The sequence below is a fragment of the Bufo bufo genome, chromosome 4 (assembly GCF_905171765.1).
Source record: "Bufo bufo chromosome 4, aBufBuf1.1, whole genome shotgun sequence".
NCBI classification, from domain to species: Eukaryota; Metazoa; Chordata; class Amphibia; order Anura; family Bufonidae; genus Bufo; species Bufo bufo.
Window position 1 is genome coordinate 327,411,194 of NC_053392.1, and position 21,422 is coordinate 327,432,615.

General features: G+C 38.4%; 1 protein-coding gene across 1 annotated transcript in view; it reads left to right on the plus strand.

Annotated features, from left to right (window-relative positions):
• Positions 1 to 21,422, plus strand: part of GRIK2 (glutamate ionotropic receptor kainate type subunit 2) — a 1,085,136-nt gene that overhangs the window by 775,689 nt on the left and 288,025 nt on the right. The window contains exon 12 of the mRNA XM_040428804.1: positions 1,709 to 1,827. Coding sequence (XP_040284738.1) covers positions 1,709 to 1,827 — 119 coding nt within the window. The remainder of the gene's footprint in view (positions 1 to 1,708; positions 1,828 to 21,422) is intronic.

A 21,422-nucleotide genomic window follows, 5' to 3' on the forward strand; every position in this document is an offset into this window, starting at 1 on the left:
GGGGGCTCAAGATTTTTCTCACAGTAGCAGCAGTGTGTAAGATAAAACTGGAGTTTGTAGAAGAATAATGAATACGCAGTATGTATTTCATCTAGCACTGAAAAAAGATCAGCTTAGAGCTGGAATGTATTTCAATTTCTATAGATACTATATAAATTAAATCATATAGAGGTAATTGAGTATCAATACACTTGTCCTTTTCTATCCTTGACATCAGAGGAAATTGACCTAGCTTATTCTTTATTCCTCTCTAATACATACTCCCACAAAACTCCCTGTATAGGCTATGTTATTGACTTGAATCATGTAGTTTAACATTCTAATTTATTTTTAATCGTATATCTGTGAACTTGACTAAAATGTGGTTTTGAAATATGAATTGTCAAAATATTATAATGTTTATAACATATTAAAGTAATGTTTGGTGTGTCATTTTTAAATATTTTTCTCAAGTATTTTGTTAAACCATAAACAATGAATATTTTTTTTCTGCATAAAAGAAGTTATTGGTAGCCTATTTTATATCTTTCAGTTAAATTCAAAAATCACCGACAAAATACATGAAATAAAAAATAACCAGTTCCTATTCTCATCAGTGCATGCACATAAGTAAGCAATATATATAAGGTGTAAGTAGAAGCACAGTAACATTTATTCAGAGTTAAATATCGTTGTTTCAAAACTAATTTAATTTTTTTCAGACTGTTACACACCTAATGTATATTCTTATTTAAAAAAAGTTTTATACTAAAATGAGTGGAGAATAGAGTGGATGTTCATCAACATATAAAAGCATACAGTTTTAACAAATACTAGTGTGAATGTATCCTAACATCCAATACAACTCAAGAATGGTTAGAGGATTATTGCAGATCTGCATATTCACCACAATGATTAATTTAACTTTGACTTTTTATATCGTTCATACATAAAAACATAAAACATTGGACATTTCAACTATGAATTAAATATTTTTATATAGCAATATTTTATTAATTATGTTCATTTTTTACAGTGACTATAAGGTTAAATATTCTTACAATGTTTCTAATTCCTGGACTAAAAATAACACTCCATACATAACCTCCATAGAAACCTAAAGGGAGTAGTCATGTGCTTTCCCTAAAGTTAGTCATAACTCTGTGTATTAACCTATTCCTGGAGTGTCCCTCCTAAATTTGGATTGGCTATGTTGAATTGTTTTATACACATTAGTCTATATATTTTTTTCAATTGCCTTATATAAAATATATATATATATATATATATATATATATATATATATGTTTAATTTGTTAATCAAGTTGACTTGATTTGTTAATCAATTTGCATTCTATATCAGCTGGCCGGAATCACAAGCTAAGACAATATAGCTTTTCTCCATAACAGCAGAATGTAAAAAAATGAGATCTTGTTAATACATTACAAAAATACCACTTATAAAAACTAAAAATATAAAAAGTGCAGCAAATGAATACTAATATGATCCAGTCTTGTTAATGCAGTAATTTTCTCTATCATTTTTTTTTTAAATGTGTGTTTCCTCTATGAATATTTTCTATACATTGTTTTAATTTCTGTCATGTGATATACTTGACGTAAAATGATATTTAAAAAAAAAAATAATCTTTCTGTTCTTTTTCAGTGATGTTTGGTGGATATCTCTTCCTCTTGCTGGGTTAATTTCTTTGTCCTTCACTTCTCACAGGTTTAGCCCATATGAATGGTATAATCCACATCCTTGCAACCCTGATTCAGACGTGGTGGAAAACAATTTTACGTTGCTAAATAGTTTCTGGTTTGGCGTTGGAGCTCTCATGCAGCAAGGTATACGATTCAGCCTTTTTAATCACTTGGGCACCATATCCCACTATTTTCTGGGGATATATATCACTATGGTACAAGATTCTTGCATGGGTGCCTCTGTGCATGTAGCCATATTCAGTTTTACATTAATAATGAAGCATCTAATAATAGACATCATCTAACCCAACTTAATTAATTACTCTAAGAACATAACAAGTGTTCTTGAATCTTACATTTTCATGGCATTTGATTGTAATCAACTTAATAACATTTCATAAATCAACAATATTCCATTAGCAACTGCAGAATATGGCTTTTAACATCTTCACTTCCTAATATCATTTAAAGTGTTTAATTAATTATGCTAATTTTACATAAATAAGTAGAGATTTTTATATTTTTTTAGAAAATGATGTTTGGTTGTCTAAATTTAGTAATCAAAGTAACATGGATGAGTAAGAAACATTAAATATAATATTTAATTATGGTATATATCTGGTATAAAACAAATTCAACACATAGCGTATTTTTACATAGAAATAATACAAATTAATATTTAAAATTTAAATACAGTTGTAAAATTGCAATGTAGAGCAATGTCATAACAATAAAGTAAAATATGCATCAATATTTCATTAAGTATATAATTGATTTCTAAAATTAGATTTAATCATAATAGTCATAATGTAAATTTTCAAAGTATGTAAAGATAAATTAAAAACATTCTTGTATATGTGTATAGGTATACATGATAGAGGAGACCCGTACATTTCTTGCTGTCACCTCCACTTCAGGAAACGGTGGGATATGGTGCTGGACATGACGTTACCTTGGGTACATGATAGTCAGCCCCTAACCTGCAGTCTGATACAACTTCAAGTCTAGGATATATTCCTAGGATGTAAACGTGTAATAACTGGGAAACTTAGCATATATGCTTTCTTAGTACTATAAATTATTTCTTCCTTCTCTTTTATTCTGACCATTTAAATATTGAATGAATAAATCGAAGAAAGAAATATTATTAGACTGTATACATCAATGAAAAATACATTATTGCTATGCAAAAATTTCATACATTGCCTGCTTTTGAATTTTTTTAAAGAAAATATCGTTCTAGATTTGTTTATTAAGATAAGAACAATTAGAATTCACTATAAAAAATGTTGCCTATTGCAGTTCTACAGTGTGTTATGATAAAAAATAAATAGCAAATCAATATCAAAGTCCATTTAAAATTTGACTTTCTTTGCTATATATTTTATAATAAATAATAATTTTGAGATTTACATGTATTTTTTCTTATCAGTACGTTTCTTACAATATAAAAGTTTTATTTTCTAATTATCCTAACACTCTTTTCAACTTCAAGGAATAATTAACCTCTTCAAAACATCCATCATAAAATATGGTGGATGTCCCCACTTTAAAGCTAATGCCTGCTTAAAAGCTAAGTTAGCACCATAGTTGCTGTTTTATATAGCAGACACCCAGAGGCATGTCTGTGATTGGCAATAATGAAGATCACAGACTTTTAACTCTTTAGATGTTATGGTCAATTGTGACCATGGCATCAGAAAGGTAAAGCCCCGGGAGCTCCTGGGGCCTAAAAGGCTTCCTATGCCAAGATCGAGTGAGCTCTTTAGTTGCTATGGCAGCCTAAGGTCTTCTATAGTCTCCAAGGCCTGTCATAGGCAGGGCTCCATAGAAACACAGTTAATCTTCAATAGGCTGTAATGTTCAATAATTTTAGTCTATGAGAAAAGAGATCAGATGATTGTATGTTAAAGTTTTTAAAAATAGATAAAATAAAAATAAAATCAGGATATGTAGAATAAAATTAAAGGGGTTATATAAGTCCCGGGCCATACAAATACATCATACTCTCTGCAGGGATACAGCCAATCACTAGCCTTAACCACCTAGTGCTATATATCTCTGATGTTATTCTGACTCCCAAAAATATATAAAATTTAAAAATTATACATACCTCAAAATAGTGCCACAAAATGTTGAGAAAAGAAAACCCCTTTGTATATGCTATTCTACTCCTTTAAAAAAAAAAATGGTGTACCACACGCAGTCATGTATTTTTTTTGTAAGAAAAAAGTCAAAGAGCGCCTGACTTGTCACTTTCTATGTAGAGCAGTAAGGGGAAAATACATTGGTACAAAAAGAGTCATGCAAACATGCCACTGGGTATACATATTAGCAAATTTCCTAAACTTCATTTGTATCCAAATTTACCCAAAAGAATCTGAAGACATTCTGATTTCATTGAATAAAAACCAAAAAAAATTAGATCGAATTTCGATTCTAAGAAATCAATTTGCTCATCTTTACTGTGAAGTTTTTTCAAGAGGGGCCAAAAAAACATCCTATTCCTACTACTTACTTGCTCTAATGGGCAAAAGGCGCCATAATCACCTAGCAATGGTTATAGTACCATGGGCTTCGAGCAATACATATTTCATATATATATACAGTATATATATATTTTTTCATTTATTTATTTATTTTTATTTGGTGATCATACAGTTAATAGCAATAGATACACATCATTTATATTTTTTCTGAATTTACAATGCTCAATTCTATTATTACTATAAACACACAAAACAAGTTAATAATTTATCATTGTAAATACGTTGAGCATCTGTCACCATGATCAACCCTATTAAACTTGGCGTACAGCCTGCTAGGGTTGATCATGGTGACTTAAACAAGACGTTTAAAACAAAGAGGGGCTGGCATAGCCCCTGTAAGTACTGCTTCACCTCCTAGTGAAATTGACAGGGCTAGGTTTCTATATTGCTCTGATGCTTGGCCTTGAGATCTTCACTGCACTTGCACATGCATGTTCTTTCAGGGCCAGAAATGGAAGTAGTGAGGATGTCTCTGTAAGTTTAATGGCAATGGGAAGAGGTGGAGTTGAAGCAATGTTCTAAGCGGCCAAACTAGACCCTCAGTGCTTTACACACCTAATTTGTATATAACTAAAGTAAAAACATTGGTACTACAATAAAGTATTTGTAATACTGATTGCACCAAAAAAAGCTCATTTTAGCATTTTAGCATTTTAGTCACCATGATACCATGATTAACCCTACCAGGTTTAGTGTACTAGTTTTATCCAGTTATTTTATTTCACATTTAAAGGTATATATATATATATATATATATATATATATATATATATATATAAGACTGCAACATTGTATATGAAGAAATAATAATAAGCTACATTCCCTAGAGAGGTATCAGATACACATCTTAGGGAAACGATTGCACTACCAATACTGCAGAGTTCCCTCAGATTGTGGGCAATACATGATTCATCACTTTGATCAAATATTTTTATACATATATTTTTTCCTCCGTGAGCACATCTGCACTTTAAAGTTCACAATATTCATCTTTGTTGCACGTCTACTACTTTTTTGTACATTTCTCACAGTATTATATAGACTTTACACAGACTTGGATTTTTTTCACCTACAGCCCACAGTTTTGGGTCTGAAATATATATTTTTTTCAGCCACATTATCAAACCTGTGTATTGCAATAAAGGAGGACTCATTCACCTGCTCCAACCTGAGATTTGAATGAACTCAGCTTGGATTGCAAAACCTCTATCCCAGCAGCTACTTTATTAAGTTTTAAAATTGGTATGCATATTTTATTGTATCCTTTTGAATAGTCGCAGTACTGATAATTTTATGTATGACGTCTTGCTTATGAGCTATTTCCTTTAATATATTTTGGAGTTATATTATACATATATTTCTATATCACCTGTTTCCTTTGATACATGCATCCACATAATAAATGAATTTAGTGATGCTATATTGACTCTGTGTGTGTCCAGATATAAGAGTGCCCATTCATCTCCTGTGAATTTCTTGGTGAATAGAGTGCAACATCAGTTTGGAGCACCTTGCCATCTCCAACCAGAGGGAGAGCCGCCCTATATCTCTTGTTCCATATATATATATATATATAAAAGAAAGAATCCAAGGCAGCACACAAATTTCCGTGAAAAAAAGGGTGTTTATTGACCCATACATGGACAGCTGTCCACGTATGGGTCAATAAACACCCTTTTTTTCACGGAAATTTGTGTGCTGCCTTGGATTCTTTCTTTTTTATACCTAATTTGGACCAGGTCCGTGGCCCTCTTCAAGGTATTGCACCTGCTGACATATTGTGTGCTGCTCATCTATTTTTTACTTTATATATATATATATATATATATACACACATTTTTTATAATCATTTTGGTCTCAAATAACTCTGCAATTAGTCTTTATGAAAAAGTGATTGCGGCGGCTCTCCCAGGACACACTAACGCCGATTGGCGTCATCTCGCGTGAGCCGAGATTTCCTGTGAACGCGCGCACACAGGCGCGCGCGTTCACAGGAACGGAAGGTAAGCGAGTGGATCTCCAGCCTGCCAGCGGCGATCGTTCGCTGGCAGGCTGGAGATGTGATTTTTTTAACCCCTAAAAGGTATATTAGACGCTGTTTTGATAACAGCGTCTAATATACCTGCTACCTGGTCCTCTGGTGGTCCCTTTTGCTTGGATCGACCACCAGAGGACACAGGCAGCTCAGCAATATGTAGCACCAAACACCACTACACTACACCCCCCCGTCACTTATTAACCCCTTATTAACCCCTGATCACCCCATATAGACTCCCTGATCACCCCCCTGTCATTGATCACCCCCCTGTCATTGATAACCCCCTTGTAAGGCTCCATTCAGACGTCCATATGATTTTTACGGATCCACTGATACATGGATCGGATCCGCAAAACACATACGGACGTCTGAATGGAGCCTTACAGGGGGGTGATCAATGATGGGGGTGATCACCCCATATAGACTCCCTGATCACCCCCCTGTCATTGATCACCCCCCTGTAAGGCTCTATTCAGACGTCTGGATGATTTTTACGGATCCACTGATACATGGATCAGATCCACAAAACACATACGGACGTCTGAATGGAGCCTTACAGGGGGGTAATCAATGACGGGGGTGATCACCCCGTATAGACTCCCTGATCACCCCCCTGTCATTGATCACCCCCCTGTAAGGCTCCATTCAGATGTCCGTATGTGTTTTGCGGATCCGATCCATGTATCCGTGGATCCGTAAAAAACATACGGACATCTGAATGGAGCCTTACAGGGGGGGTGATCAATGACAGGGGGGTGATCACCCCATATAGACTCCCTGATCACCCCTCTGTCATTGATCACCCCCCTGTAAGGCTCCATTCAGACATTTTTTTGGCCCAAGTTAGCGGAATTATTTTTTGTTTCTTACAAAGTCTCATATTCCACTAACTTGTGTCAAAAAATAAAATCTCACATGAACTCACCATACCCCTCACGGAATCCAAATGCGTAATTTTTTTTTTACATTTATATTCCAGACTTCTTCTCACGCTTTAGGGCCCCTAAAATGCCAGGGCAGTATAAATACCCCACATGTGACCCCATTTCGGAAAGTAGACACCCCAAGGTATTCGCTGAGGGGCATATTGAGTCCATGAAAGATTGAAGTTTTTGTCCCAAGTTAGCGGAAAGGGAGACTTTGTGAGAAAAAACAAAAAATATCAATTTCCGCTAACTTGTGGAAAAAAATAAAAAATTCTATGAACTCGCCATGCCCCTCATTGAATACCTTGGGGTGTCTTCTTTCCAAAATGGGGTCACATGTGGGGTATTTATACTGCCCTGGCATTTTAGGGGCCCTAAAGCGTGAGAAGAAGTCTGGGATCCAAATGTCTAAAAATGCCCTCCTAAAAGGAATGTGGGCCCCTTTGCGCATCTAGGCTGCAAAAAAGTGTCACACATGTGGTATTGCCGTACTCAGGAGAAGTTGGGCAATGTGTTTTGGGGTGTCATTTTACATATACCCATGCTGGGTGAGATAAATATCTTGGTCAAATGCCAACTTTGTATAAAAGAATGGGAAAAGTTGTCTTTTGCCAAGATATTTCTCTCACCCAGCATGGGTATATGTAAAATGACACCCCAAAAAACATTGCCCAACTTCTCCTGAGTACGGCAATACCACATGTGTGACACTTTTTTTCAGCCTAGGTGGGCAAAGGGGACACACATTCCAAAGAGCACCTTTCGGATTTCACCGGCCATTTTCTACAGATTTTGATTTCAAACTACTTTGCACGCATTTGGGCCCCTAAAATGCCAGGGCAGTATAACTACCCCACAAGTGACCCCATTTTGGAAAGAAGACACCCCAAGGTATTTTGTGATGGGCATAGTGAGTTCATGGAAGTTTTTATTTTTTGTCACAAGTTAGTGGAATATGAGACTTTGTAAGAAAAGAAAAAAAAAAAATCATCATTTTCCTCTAACTTGTGACAAAAAATAAAAAGTTCTATGAACTCACTATGCCCATCAGCGAATACCTTAGGGTGTCTACTTTCCGAAATGGGGTCATTTGTGGGGTTTTTCTACTGTCTGGGCATTGTAGAACCTCAGGAAACATGACAGGTGCTCAGAAAGTCAGAGCTGCTTCAAAAAGCGGAAATTCACATTTTTGTACCATAGTTTGTAAACGCTATAACTTTTACCCAAACCATTTTTTTTTTTACCCAAACATTTTTTTTTTTATCAAAGACATGTAGAACAATAAATTTAGAGAAAAATTTATATATGGATGTCGTTTATTTTGCAAAATGTTACAACAGAAAGTGAAAAATGACATTTTTTTGCAAAAAAATCGGTAAATTTTGATTAATAACAAAAAAGTAAAAATGTCAGCAGCAATGAAATACCACCAAATGAAAGCTCCATTAGTGAGAAGAAAAGGAGGTAAAATTCATTTGGGTGGTAAGTTGCATGACCGAGCAATAAACCGCTAAAGTTGTGGAGTGACGATTTGTAAAAAAGGGCCTGGTCCTTAAGTGGTTAAGCCATTGTTTTATCAGTTCGATAACAATTTAGATATAATTCATGTGCAAATAGACTGATGTTTAACCCATATATCACAAAAACTACTAAAAATGTTTCAATAAAGACCAGTTGCAAATTAGATTTTTAGCCCAAAATGAGTAAGGCCTCCTGCACACGACCGTTTTTTCCCCCCGATTACTGGCCGTTTTTTTGCGTTCCGTATACGGTCCGTATACGGAACCATTCATTTCAATGGTTCCGCAAAAAAAATGAATGTACTCCGTATGCATTCCGTTTCCGTATTTCCGTTTTTCCGTTCCGTTTAAAGATAGAACATGTCCTATTATTGCCCGCAGATCACGTTCCGTGGCTCCATTCAAGTCAATGGGTCCGCAAAAAAACAGAACACATACGGAAATGCATCCGTATGTCTTCCGTTTCCGTTCCGTTTTTTGCGAACCATCTATTGAAAATGTTATGCCCAGCCCAATTTTATCTATGTAATTACTGTATACTGTAGATGCCATACGGAAAAACAGAACGGAAAAACAGAACAGAGACGGAAACAAAAAACGGAACAACGGATCCGTGAAAAACGGACCGCAAAACACTGAAAAAGCCATACGGTCGTGTGCAGGAGGCCTAAAACATTGTCATAAAAATTTACTTGATAATGCCCTAAGCATTTAATGGCAAATACACTCAAAAAACAATGATACTGATAACAATAAATGGCTTTGGAGCTTAAACTGGAACATCAAATATTGGGCCCATCTACAAATGACAAGATGGTTTCTACACATGGGGACCTAACACTAACAGAATTGCATCTCCTAGGTCTGTGATGGCTAACCTCTGGCACTCCAGCTGTGGTAAAACTACATCTCTCAAGATACACACTTGCTTGGCTGTTCTCACAACTCCACAGAAATGAATGGAACATGCTGGGAGTCGTAGTTTCACCAAAGCTGGAGTACCAGAGGTTAGCCATCACTAGGACCTAGGCCTATCTTAAGCCTATAAAATTCAGGGTGGTGTAGAGAGCAGCTATATTTATACACTTCTTAAGAGCCTTGTGCAGGGCCCAACACACGTTTGATGAAAAATGTGTGCAGAGAGCTTACATTTTCCATGTACTCTATATTAGGTATAGTATCTATGCAATTCAGGTTAATTACTAGTGTTGATCACAATTATTTTAATCGTGAATTTTTATCGTTAATATCGGCGCTTCAAGAAATCGCGAAGTTGTATAATATAGTACTATATATTTGTAATCGCGAATATACTAGATTTTTTTAGTAACCTTCCTCCTTGCCTGTGGGCCAATAAGAAGGCTGCAATATCTTTGTCAGAGCTTAGCAACATCCCTAGCAACCAATAGGAAAGTTGCCTAGGCCTTTACTATATAAGACCCTCCCCAGAAGCCATTTTCTGCTGTTCTTTTGCAGTTCTGAGAGAGAGAGAGAGCAGTGACATTGCTGTGCTCTGTGCTTTCATCTGGATCCTATTCATTATCCAATTACATTAGATAGTTAGCTCATATATATAATACAGATAGTTAGTGGGAGATAGTCAGTGTAGGTTAGATAGTGATATAGTGTAGCTGATAGGTTCCAGTGCATGGTGTTAGGTAGTGTGATAGGAATTATTGATTATCTGCTGTCCATACATACATTCTACAGACATAGTGCTATGATGTCACAACAATACTTAGTGCACCAATCAGTAATATCTAATCAGACCTGATAAAATGTGAAGTTGCATGTATTGCGCAAAAAATATGCGCATCATTAGTGCCTATTTGCGCAATTGCAATTACTTAAAAAGAGCTAGGTTCCTGGTATGAGACACTCAGTTTTCCTTTCCTTTTGTATAGGAGACTAGCTTCTATGTCTTTTTTCTAGAGAAACATTATGTGGAGGAAAAGCATGGTAATGGATAAAACATTTTATAATAAAAATAAACACGGATTTAACAGTTTGAGGCTACCAACAGGGACATTCTATTGACTCAGAATTCATCCCAAATTTTCAAAAAAAATTCTGATTCTAACAAATCTGAATATCTGATGATTCATTTCAGGCATAGAAAGAGACATCTGTGTGTTGAAAACATATACAACCTAGCTTTTTAGGATTACAAATCTGATTGTTTTACACCTATATAATAGCCATTGACTAATCATTGAGCCTTTTAAACAAGTTATTGTGTACTGTATAACCTTTACCATAGCAAAGCAGACAGAGCCGGCTTCTCTAGCTAATAGGCCTTGTGGTGACTTCTCGTGGGTTCAATTTCTATTATAGAGACCACTTACTATGTATGATGATTATTGTAAACTAGGTAATAGTTCTCTTTGTTTTTGATAAATGGTTATGCAAATCAGTATGTCTAACATGAGATGTCATCAGAAAGAATTACTGTATTTTTCACTTTATAAGACACAATTGTTAAAAAGAAAAAAAAAATATTGCTAGAAAGTGCCTTTGTCTTTTAAATGATAATCAGAGAGATTCAGCATGGCCAGACCCCATGACTGCTGTCTTAATGATCTGGCAGAGCACAAATACAGCAATTTTATTGATCAGTGAGAGAGCTATGCATGCACACACTTCTCTCTCCCTGCCAACACTGATCTGCGTGATCAACGGCAGCAGGAGAGCACATGGGGAAGGTCCTATGTTGCACTGAAAGGAAAGGAAAACTTCAAGTATAGCTTAAGGACCTTTGATGATGTCATCAATAGGAGGACCCAGAGCAGGAAAACTTTATAGCTGGCACTCCGGAGTTTTAATTAAAAATGATGATGATATGTGTGTGTGTCTATGTATAGCAGAGTTTTATGTATGTAGCAGAATTGTATGTAACAAAACTGTATAGATATAGCAAATCTATATGTGTGTATCAGAACTGTATTGGTGTAGCAGAGCTGTATGTGTATAACAGAATTATATATGTAGCAGAGCTATATGGGTTTAACAGATCTGTATGGGTAAAGCAGAGCTATATGTGTGTAGCAGAACTGTATATGTATATAGCAGAGATCTGTGTGTTTAGCAGGGCTGTATCTGTGTGTAGCAAAGCTGTATGTGTGTATGGTAGTGCTGTGTAACATGGTTTGTAAGGCTGTAAGGCTGAAAAAAGATATCTCTCTATCCAGTTCAGCCTGTTGTCCTGCAAGTTGATCCAGAGAAAGGCAAAAAAAAAACACCTGTGAGGTGGAAGCCAATTCTTCTCATTTTAAGGGAAAAAAAATCCTTCCCAACTCCAATCAGACAGTCAGAATAACTCCCTGGATCAATAACTCCACTCCAGAAATCTAATAGCTAGAACCTTTAATATATCCAGGCCCTTCTTGAACTATTTTAGAGAGTTCTCCTTCACCACCTCCTCAGGTAGAGAGCTCCTTAGTCTCACTGCTCTTACTATAAAGAATCCTCTTCTATGTTTGTGTTGAAACCTTTTTTCCTCTAGACATAGAGGATGTTCCCTCGTCACAGTCCTGGGGATAGGAGAGATCTCTGTACTTCCCACCGATATATTTATACATGGTTATTAGATTTCCCCTCATTCGTATTCTTTAATCACTCCTCCAACCTTCTAGCTATCTTCTCCCCCAAAACCGTTTCACTTTCCCCTTTGAGCTGTGTGTACCAGAACTATGTGTGTCTCAGACAAATATTTAAAAATGATTTAGCAGAACAAGACATATGCTAGGACATAACAACATAACATAAGAACATAACATGACAGCAGAGACATTTATTTGGATAGGTACTTTTAATGAGTTGACCATATGCACCATTGCTGGTTGTTACAATGGTTAGCAAGGGTAACAGGAGCTGATCAAAACTATCCCCACCATGCTACACCCTAAAGTTATTGACCTTGACCCGTCCACTTCAGTAATACATGAGTAAACGCCATTCACTTCAAAGAGGACCTAGAAAATATTTTTTTCTAATTTTTTGTTTTCTAAAATATGGTATCCTCTCTATCACAAAACTTAAAGATATGAAAATTATCTTTCTTATTAAAAAAAATATAAGCAATTCTTTCTGATGTCAGCTGATGTTAGAAATACTAATTTGCATATATTTTTCCAAAAACCAACAGGAGCATTGCCTAGCTTACAATAGTCATCACGTATATTAACTGGTCTTCATAATAGAAATCGTACCTACCCAGAGGTCCTCCCAAGGCCTTTCAGCTAGAAAAAAACAATTCTGTTTGCTTTGCTCTGACTAAGGAATTTTATCCTAAAAGGTGTGAGGCAGGCTTAGCTATTCACCTAATTGTGCTAAGAAGGCTGAGAAGTGGTTGGATGGCTATGCCATATCTACATGTATGAAACACTTTTTTAAATCCTTTTGGAGAAAAAAAAAGCTGAATTTCACCTATTCTTTACATACATGTTTCTTTTGATTCACCTGAAATGAACTGCAAAAAATTTGATGAATTCTTAATTGATTTGCTCATATTTAGTATATACATTTATACATACCTTTTTGTGATGAATAGATCAATTTTCCCCTATTTTACCTTTCTTTCTCTATTTTTTTTATTACTGTTTATGTTGGTAGCTTCAAATTGTTGTCAGTGTTACCCAGATGTTTCTAGGTAATTACTCTTTAACAGAGAAAAGCAAAAAAAACAAAACAAAAAAACTGCTTGGCTGTATTAGAGGCCTTGGTTGGGATAATATTTCTCTTAATGGAAAGCATTGAACGTATGCATGAGGAATATTTTAAGCCAGTTAACACTTCTCAGGGTTTCTGGGGAAAATATATGAAAATTGACACATTTTAAATCTGCCTAGCTATCTGTCTTTTCCTTTTTGAAGGAACACTAATTTAAACAAATTTCCAAGAAATGCATGGGAGCATTGCCTGGCATACAATGCAATTTCTAGTAAATCTGAGCACTTTTGATTTACATTTTAAGAAATTCACTCATCTCTAGTCTCTGTTTGTAAAAAGTTATAAATGGTAAAAAAATTATAATTATAATCCTCGAGGACTAAAGATAGCACATACCTGTCAGTAAAGAAAAAAAACGACTTATTTTTATGAAGCGCTACATATTCTTAAATCTAGAGGACACATCAGAATTACTGCTTTAAAAAGTCATATTTGTATACAACTTGGGGTCCATTCACACGTCTGCAAAATGGGTCCGCATCAGTTCCGCAGCAGACTCATTCATTTTCATTAGGGCCGCAAAAGGTCCGGACAGCACACCGTCTGCTGTCTGCATCCGCACTTCCATTGCGCAGCCCCGCAAAAAAATAGAACATGTCCTATTCTTGTCCGCAGACACACGGACAAAAAAAGGCATTTCTATCATAGTACCGGCCATGTGCGGTTCACAAATTAAGGAACGCACATGGCCAGTATCCGTGTTTTGCGGATCCGCAATTTGCAGACCACAAAATAGTTGCGGACATGTGAATGGACCCTTACTCCAGTTTTGAAAAATAGGAGGGAAAGCAGCCATGGTTAGCTATGTTAATTAGTTTCACTCTGGATTTATCACTGCCACTTTTTAAAAAAATTGAAAAAAAAAATCCCAGTCAGACAAAAACTGGAGTAGCATTTCAAGACAAAAGAGTTATGTTTACAGGTAAATTTAACAAACAACATATAATATTTAATACATTTGGTACAAAGGTCAGCAACTCAGACTGAAGCCAAACTAACTTCAAATATTACTAATATATATATATATATATATATATATATATATATATACAGTGCCTTGCAAAAGTATTCACCCCTTCCCCCTTATTTTGGTGCCTCACAACCTGGAATTAACATGAATTGTTTGAGGATTTGCATAATTTAATTTACAGAACATGCCCACAACTTTGAAGATGTATTTATTTATTTATTTATTTATTTATTTTTTATTGTGAAGCAAACAACAAATAGGACAAAATAACAGTAAAAGTCAATGTGCATAACTATTCACCCCCTAAAGTCAATACTTTGTAGAGCCACCTTTTGCGGCAATCACAGCCCCAAGTCGCTTTGGATAAGTCTCTATGAGCTTCCCACACATTACAACTGGGATTTTTGCCCATTCCTCCTTGCAAAACTGCTCCAGCTCTATCAAGTTGGATGGTTTGCACTTGTGAACAGCAATCTTTAAGTCTGACCACATATTTTCTATTGGATTGAGATCTGGGCTTTGACTAGGCCATTCCAACACATTTACATGTTTCCCCTTAAACCACTTAAGTGTTGCTTTAGCAGTGTGTTTGGGGACATTGTCCTGCTGGAAGGTGAACTTCCATCCTAGCCTCAAATCACACACAGTGGTACAGGTTTTGCTCAAGAATATCCCTGTATTTAGCACCATCCATCTTTCCCTCAACTCTGACCAGTTTCCCAGTCTGGCTGCTGAAAAACATCCCCACAGCATGATGCTGCCACCAACATGTTTCACTGTGGGGATGGTGTTCTTTGGGTGATCTGATTTGTTGGGTTTGCTCCAGACATAGCATTTTCTTTGATATAGCATTTTCTTTGATGGCCGAAAAGTTCAATATTAGTCTCATCAGACCAGAGCACCTTCCTCCATACATTTTGGGAGTTTCATACATGCCTTTTCGCAAACTCACAACGTGCCTTTTTGTTTATAGCTGAAAGTAATGGCTCTCTTCTGACCACTCTGCTATAAAGCCCAACTCTATGGAGCGTACGGCTTATTGTCATCCTATGTACAGATTTTCCAGTCTCTGCTGTGGAACTCTGCAGCTCCTCCAGGGTTACCTTAGGTCTCGGTGCTGCGTCTCTGATTAATGCCCTCCTTGCCCGGTCCGTGAGTTTTGGTGGGCGGCAGTGTCTTGGCAGGTTTGCTGTTGTGCCATGTTCTTTCCATTCGGTTATGATAGATTTGATGGTGCTCCTGGGGCTCATCAAAGATTTGGATATTTTTTATAACCTAACCTCACTTGTACTTCTCAATAGTGTTGAGCCCGAATATTTGAATAACGAAAATTAATCGCGAATATTGCAACTTTGATAATTCGCGAATATTACGAATATACTGCTATATATTCGTTATATCGAATATTAGTCATTTTTTACATCTGAACAAATGATTCCTCCCTGCTTAAAATGCTTGTGGTCAATGAGTCAGGCATACTCCTCCCCACAAGCATCCCCGTCACCATGGGAACGTCTGGTGGTTAGAATATACCATCGGATCTTGAAAACTTAAATCCGATGGTATATTCTAACACATAGGCGTTCCCATGGTGATGGGGACGCTTGAAGTTAGAGTATACCAACAGGTGCATACATACTGGCCCCCTGCTGCCTGGTGGCACCTGACCTCTGACAGGGCACTGTGATCCACATAATTAACTCCTCAGGTGCCGCACCTGAGGGGTTAATTGTGCGGATCACAGCACCCTGTCAGAGGTCAGGTGCCGCCGGGCAGCAGTGCGCCCCCCTCCCCCCCACTATTAAAATCATTCATAGGCAGTGCACCCTAACCACCCCCCTCACCAGTATTACAATCATTGGTGGCAGTGTGCCCTCAATCCCCCCTCCCTCCCCAGTATTAATCATTGCTGGCAGTGCGCCCCCCCCATCATTGGTGGCAGCGGCAGTTCCGATCGGAGTCCCAGCAGTGTAATGCTGGGGCTCCGATCGGTTACCATGGCAACCAGGACGCTACTGAAGTCCTGGCTGCCATGGTCAGTTAGTCAGCATTTTACTTACTTGCGCTGGGGCCGCCGGGCACTCCTTCTTCTCAAACTCACAGGTCTGAGTGGCGCATTGCTATAAGCATACGCCGCACAGACCTGTGAGTTTGAGAAAAAGGAGCGCCCGGCAGCCCCAGCGCAGGTAAGTACAATGCTGACTAACTGACCATGGCAGCCAGGACTTCAGTAGCGTCCTGGTTGCCATGGTAACCGATCGGAGCCCCAGCATTACACTTCTGGGACTCCGATAGGAACTGCCGCTGCCACCAATGATGGGGGGGAGGGGGGGCGCACTGCCACCAATGATTAATACTGGGGAGGGAGGGGGGATTGAGGGCGCACTGCCAGCAATGATTAATACTGGGGAGGGAGGGGGGATTGGGGGCGCACTGCCAACAATGGTTAATACTGGGGAGGGAGGGGGATTGTCAACGCACTGCCAGCAATGATGTTTAATACGGAGGGGGGATCCGCACTGGCCACCAATGATTGTAATACTGGTGAGGCGGGGTTAGGGCGCACTGCCAGCAATGATTGTAATACTCGTGAGGGGGGGGTTAGGGCGCACTTCCCATGAATGATTTTAATAGTGGGGGGGTTGGAGGGGGTGCACTGCTGCCCGGCGGCACCCGACCTCTGACAGGGTGCTGTGATCCGCACAATTAACCCCTCAGGTGCTGCCAGGCAGCAGGGGGCCAGTATTTATGCGCCTGTTGGTATACTCTAACTTCAAGCGTCCCCATCACCATGGGAACGCCTTTGTGTTAGAATATACCATCGGATTTGAGTTTTCACGATCTAACTCAGATCTGATAGTATATTCTAACCACCAGGCGTTCCCATGGTGACGAGGACGCTTGTGGGGAGGAGTATGCCAAAAGGGTTTAACTGTAGTGTTTGGAGAAGAAAAAAAGACGAATATTCTAAAAAATGTTAAAACGAATATATTCGCTATAGTGCTATATATTCGTTTTTTTGAATATTCGTCTTTTTTCAACATCTAAAGTCATGATTCCTCCCTGCTTCTTGCTTGTGGGCCAATGACTCATTGACCCACAAGCATTTTAAGCAGGGAGGAATAATTTGCTCAGATGGAAAAAATGACGAATATTCTAAAAACGAATATATAGCAGTATATTCTGTAGTGCTATATACTCGTTTTTGACCAACACCTTTTTTCGCATAAAAATTAGCATTATGCGATTTTTTTTATTACAGATTTTTCGCAATAAAACGAATATTTCGAATACAAATATTCGCAAATATATGATGAATATTCTACCATATATTCGCAAAATATTGTGAATTCGAATATTGGCCCTGCCGCTCATCACTACTTCTTAACAACATTGTCCCTTACTTGTTTGGAGAGTTCCTTGGTCTTCATGGCAGTGTTTGGTTAGTGATGCCTCTTGTTTAGGTGTTGCAGCCTATGGGGCCTTTCAAAAAAGGTGTGTATATGTAATGACAGATCATGTGACACTTAGATTGCACACAGGTGGACATCATTTCACCAATTATGTGCACCATCATTTCACCAATTGGTTGCACCAGAGATTTTTATGGGCTTTCTAACAAAGGGGGTGAATAACATACGCACATGCCAATTTTCTGTTTTCTATTTATAAACAATAGTTATATTTATATTTTTTTCTCATTTCACTTCACCAACTTAGACTATTGTGTTCTGATCCATCACATAAAATTCTGATTTACAAAACATTGAACTTAAGGCTGTAATGTAACAAAATACGAAAAAAAGCAAGGGGTGAATACTTTTGCAAGCACTGTATATGTATATATATATATATATATATATATATATATACACTGCTCCAAAAAATAAAGGGAACACAAAAATAACACATCCTAGATATGAGTTAATTAAATATTCTTCTGAAATACTTTGTTCTTTACATAGTTGAATGTGCTGACAACAAAATTATGGACCTTAGGAAAACCCTGAACTATAATTTTTTTGGTCATTTCATTAAATATTGTGTTTTTGGATTTAAAACCATGCATGACAATACATAAATAAAGATTTGATTTAGGTTAAAAGGGTGGAAAGTGTAATATTTTTTGCAGACTGATTTTCTTAGGTTTTAAAAATGTTAAGAACTTTAAGATTAAGATATTTTGCTAGTTCTTACATTTACTAAGACATCCAAAAATATGAACTGATTGTTACTAGGAAGAGACAGATAGAATCCATATGTCCTGAAGGAAGTTTATTCTACCGTCTGTTTTGTCCTTCCATGAATCGGCCATTTTGACTTTTTTACGTTCAGTCGTTTGTCATATAGGATAAATTTTTAATTGTACAGGAATTTTTGCATGTAGTGATGCCTATGATATATGTATATTTTTTAAATTGTTCATGCATTTTTATTTTGGGAAAAGGGGGTGAATTGAATATATATATACACTGCTCAAAAAAATAAAGGGAACACTTAAACACAATGTAACTCCAAGTCAATCACACTTCTGTGAAATCAAACTGTCCACTTAGGAAGCAACACTGAGTGACAATCAATTTCACATGCTGTTGTGCAAATGGGATAGACAACAGGTGGAAATTATAGGCAATTAGCAAGACCCCCCCAATAAAGAAGTGGTTCTGCAGGTGGTGCCCACAGATCACTTCTCAGTTCCTATGCTTCCTGGCTGATGTTTTGGTCACTTTTGAATGCTGGCGGTGCTTTCACTCTAGTGGTAGCATGAGACGGAGTCTACAACCCACACAAGTGGCTCAGGTAGTGCATCTTATCCAGGATGGCACATCAATGCGAGCTGTGGCAAGAAGGTTTGCTGTGTCTGTCAGCGTAGTGTCCAGAGCATGGAGGCGCTACCAGGAGACAGGCCAGTACATCAGGAGACGTGGAGGAGGCCGTAGGAGGGCAACAACCCAGCAGCAGCACCGCTACCTCCGCCTTTGTGCAAGGAGGAACAGGAGGAGCACTGCCAGAGCCCTGCAAAATGACCTCCAGCAGGCCACAAATGTGCATGTGTCTGCTCAAACGGTCAGAAACAGACTCCATGAGGGTGATATGAGGGCCCGACGTCCACAGGTGGGGGTTGTGCTTACAGCCCAACACCGTGCAGGACGTTTGGCATTTGCCAGAGAACACCAAGATTGGCAAATTCGCCACTGGTACCCTGTGCTCTTCACAGATGAAAGCAGGTTCACACTGAGCACATGTGACAGACGTGACAGAGTCTGGAGACGCCATGGAGAACGTTCTGCTGCCTGAAACATCCTCCAGCGTGACCGGTTTGGCATTGGATCAGTAATGGTGTGGGGTGGCATTTCTTTGGAGGGCCGCACAGCCCTCCATGTGCTCGCCAGAGGTAGCCTGACTGCCATTAGGTACCGAGATGAGATCCTCAGACCCCTTGTGAGACCATAGGCTGGTGCGGTTGGCCCTGGGTTCTTCCTAATGCAAGACAATGCTAGACCTTATGTGGCTGGAGTGTGTCAGCAGTTCCTGCAAGATGAAGGCATTGATGCTATGGACTGGCACGCCCGTTCCCCAGACCTGAATCCAATTGAGCACATCTGGGACATCATGTCTCGCTCTATCCACCAACGTCACATTGCACCACAGACTGTCCAGGAGTTGGCAAATGCTTTAGTCCAGGTCTGGGAGGAGATCCCTCAGGAGACCGTCCGCCACCTCATCAGGAGCATGCACAGGCGTTGTAGGGAGGTCATACAGGCACGTGGAGGCCACACACACTACTGAGCTTCATTTTGACTTGTTTTAATGACATTACATCAAAGTTGGATCAGCCTGTAGTGTGTTTTTCCACTTTAATTTTGAGTGTGACTCCAAATCCAGACCTCCATGGGTTGAAAAATTAGATTTCCATTTTTTTATTTTTGTGTGATTTTGTTGTCAGCACATTCAACTATGTAAAGAACAAAGTATTTCAGAAGAATATTTAATTAATTTAGATCTAGGATGTGTTATTTTTGTGTTCCCTTTATTTTTTTGAGCAGTGTATATATATATATATATATATATATATAGTGGGGGCTCTGGTAGAAAGGACAAGCGGGTGCAGTATAGAGGCAAAGACACATTTTTAACTCAAAAACTGCAGTGCTTATTCACACTAGTTGCAGGTTCACAGTATGACAGTCCATTTTCAGTATTGGTGTTAGTTCACACCCAAAACAGTTCATACAGAAAAACATTCACTTTTGATTCTGGGTGTTTAATCCACACCCGGCTGAATGCTCAGCCTCAGAAAGTCTACCTGCAGGCTTTAGGTAGCCTGCTTGCCCGAAATACTGTCTTCAGCTTTCAGCCCACACACAGGCTTTAGATCTCAGCAGAGTTTCACACAGCTCCAGTGTCTGAGAGGAGTAATCCACCCACCTGACACTGCTGGCAGGTTTTTTTTTTATAGGCCTGTCAAAACCCGGCCTGGACCGTGGGAGTAGTTACTCACCCAGAACTTTGACTACTCCTAGTAAGAGCCATCCCGAATCAGCTATTTACAGTCATACTAGATAGCAAGGTGTCACATAGCAACTGCTGCTAACACATGAAAACTGGCTCTTACTCCACTGAGGCCAGGAACCTCGTTGACACATATCTATAATCCACGATGATTCCTTGTACCTTCTTACATACCTCCCCCCTTTGATCAACCCTGAGGGGGTGAACACATGCCAGACAGTGACATTACCCTGCAAGCAACCTGCCCTGTGTTCTATGGAGAACTTAAAGTTCTGTAAGGACAGGAACCACCTGGTAACGGGCATATCTCTCTTTGGCCTGGCTCATCCACTTGAGAGGGGAGTGTCAGTCACCAGGCGGAACTTTTTCCCCAACAAATAGTAGCGGAGAGACTTGAGTATCCACTTGATAGCCAGGCACGCTCTCCCCACTATACTGTACCTGGTTTCAGCTGGGGTAATCTTGCGGCTTAGGAAGACAACGGGATTCTCCTCC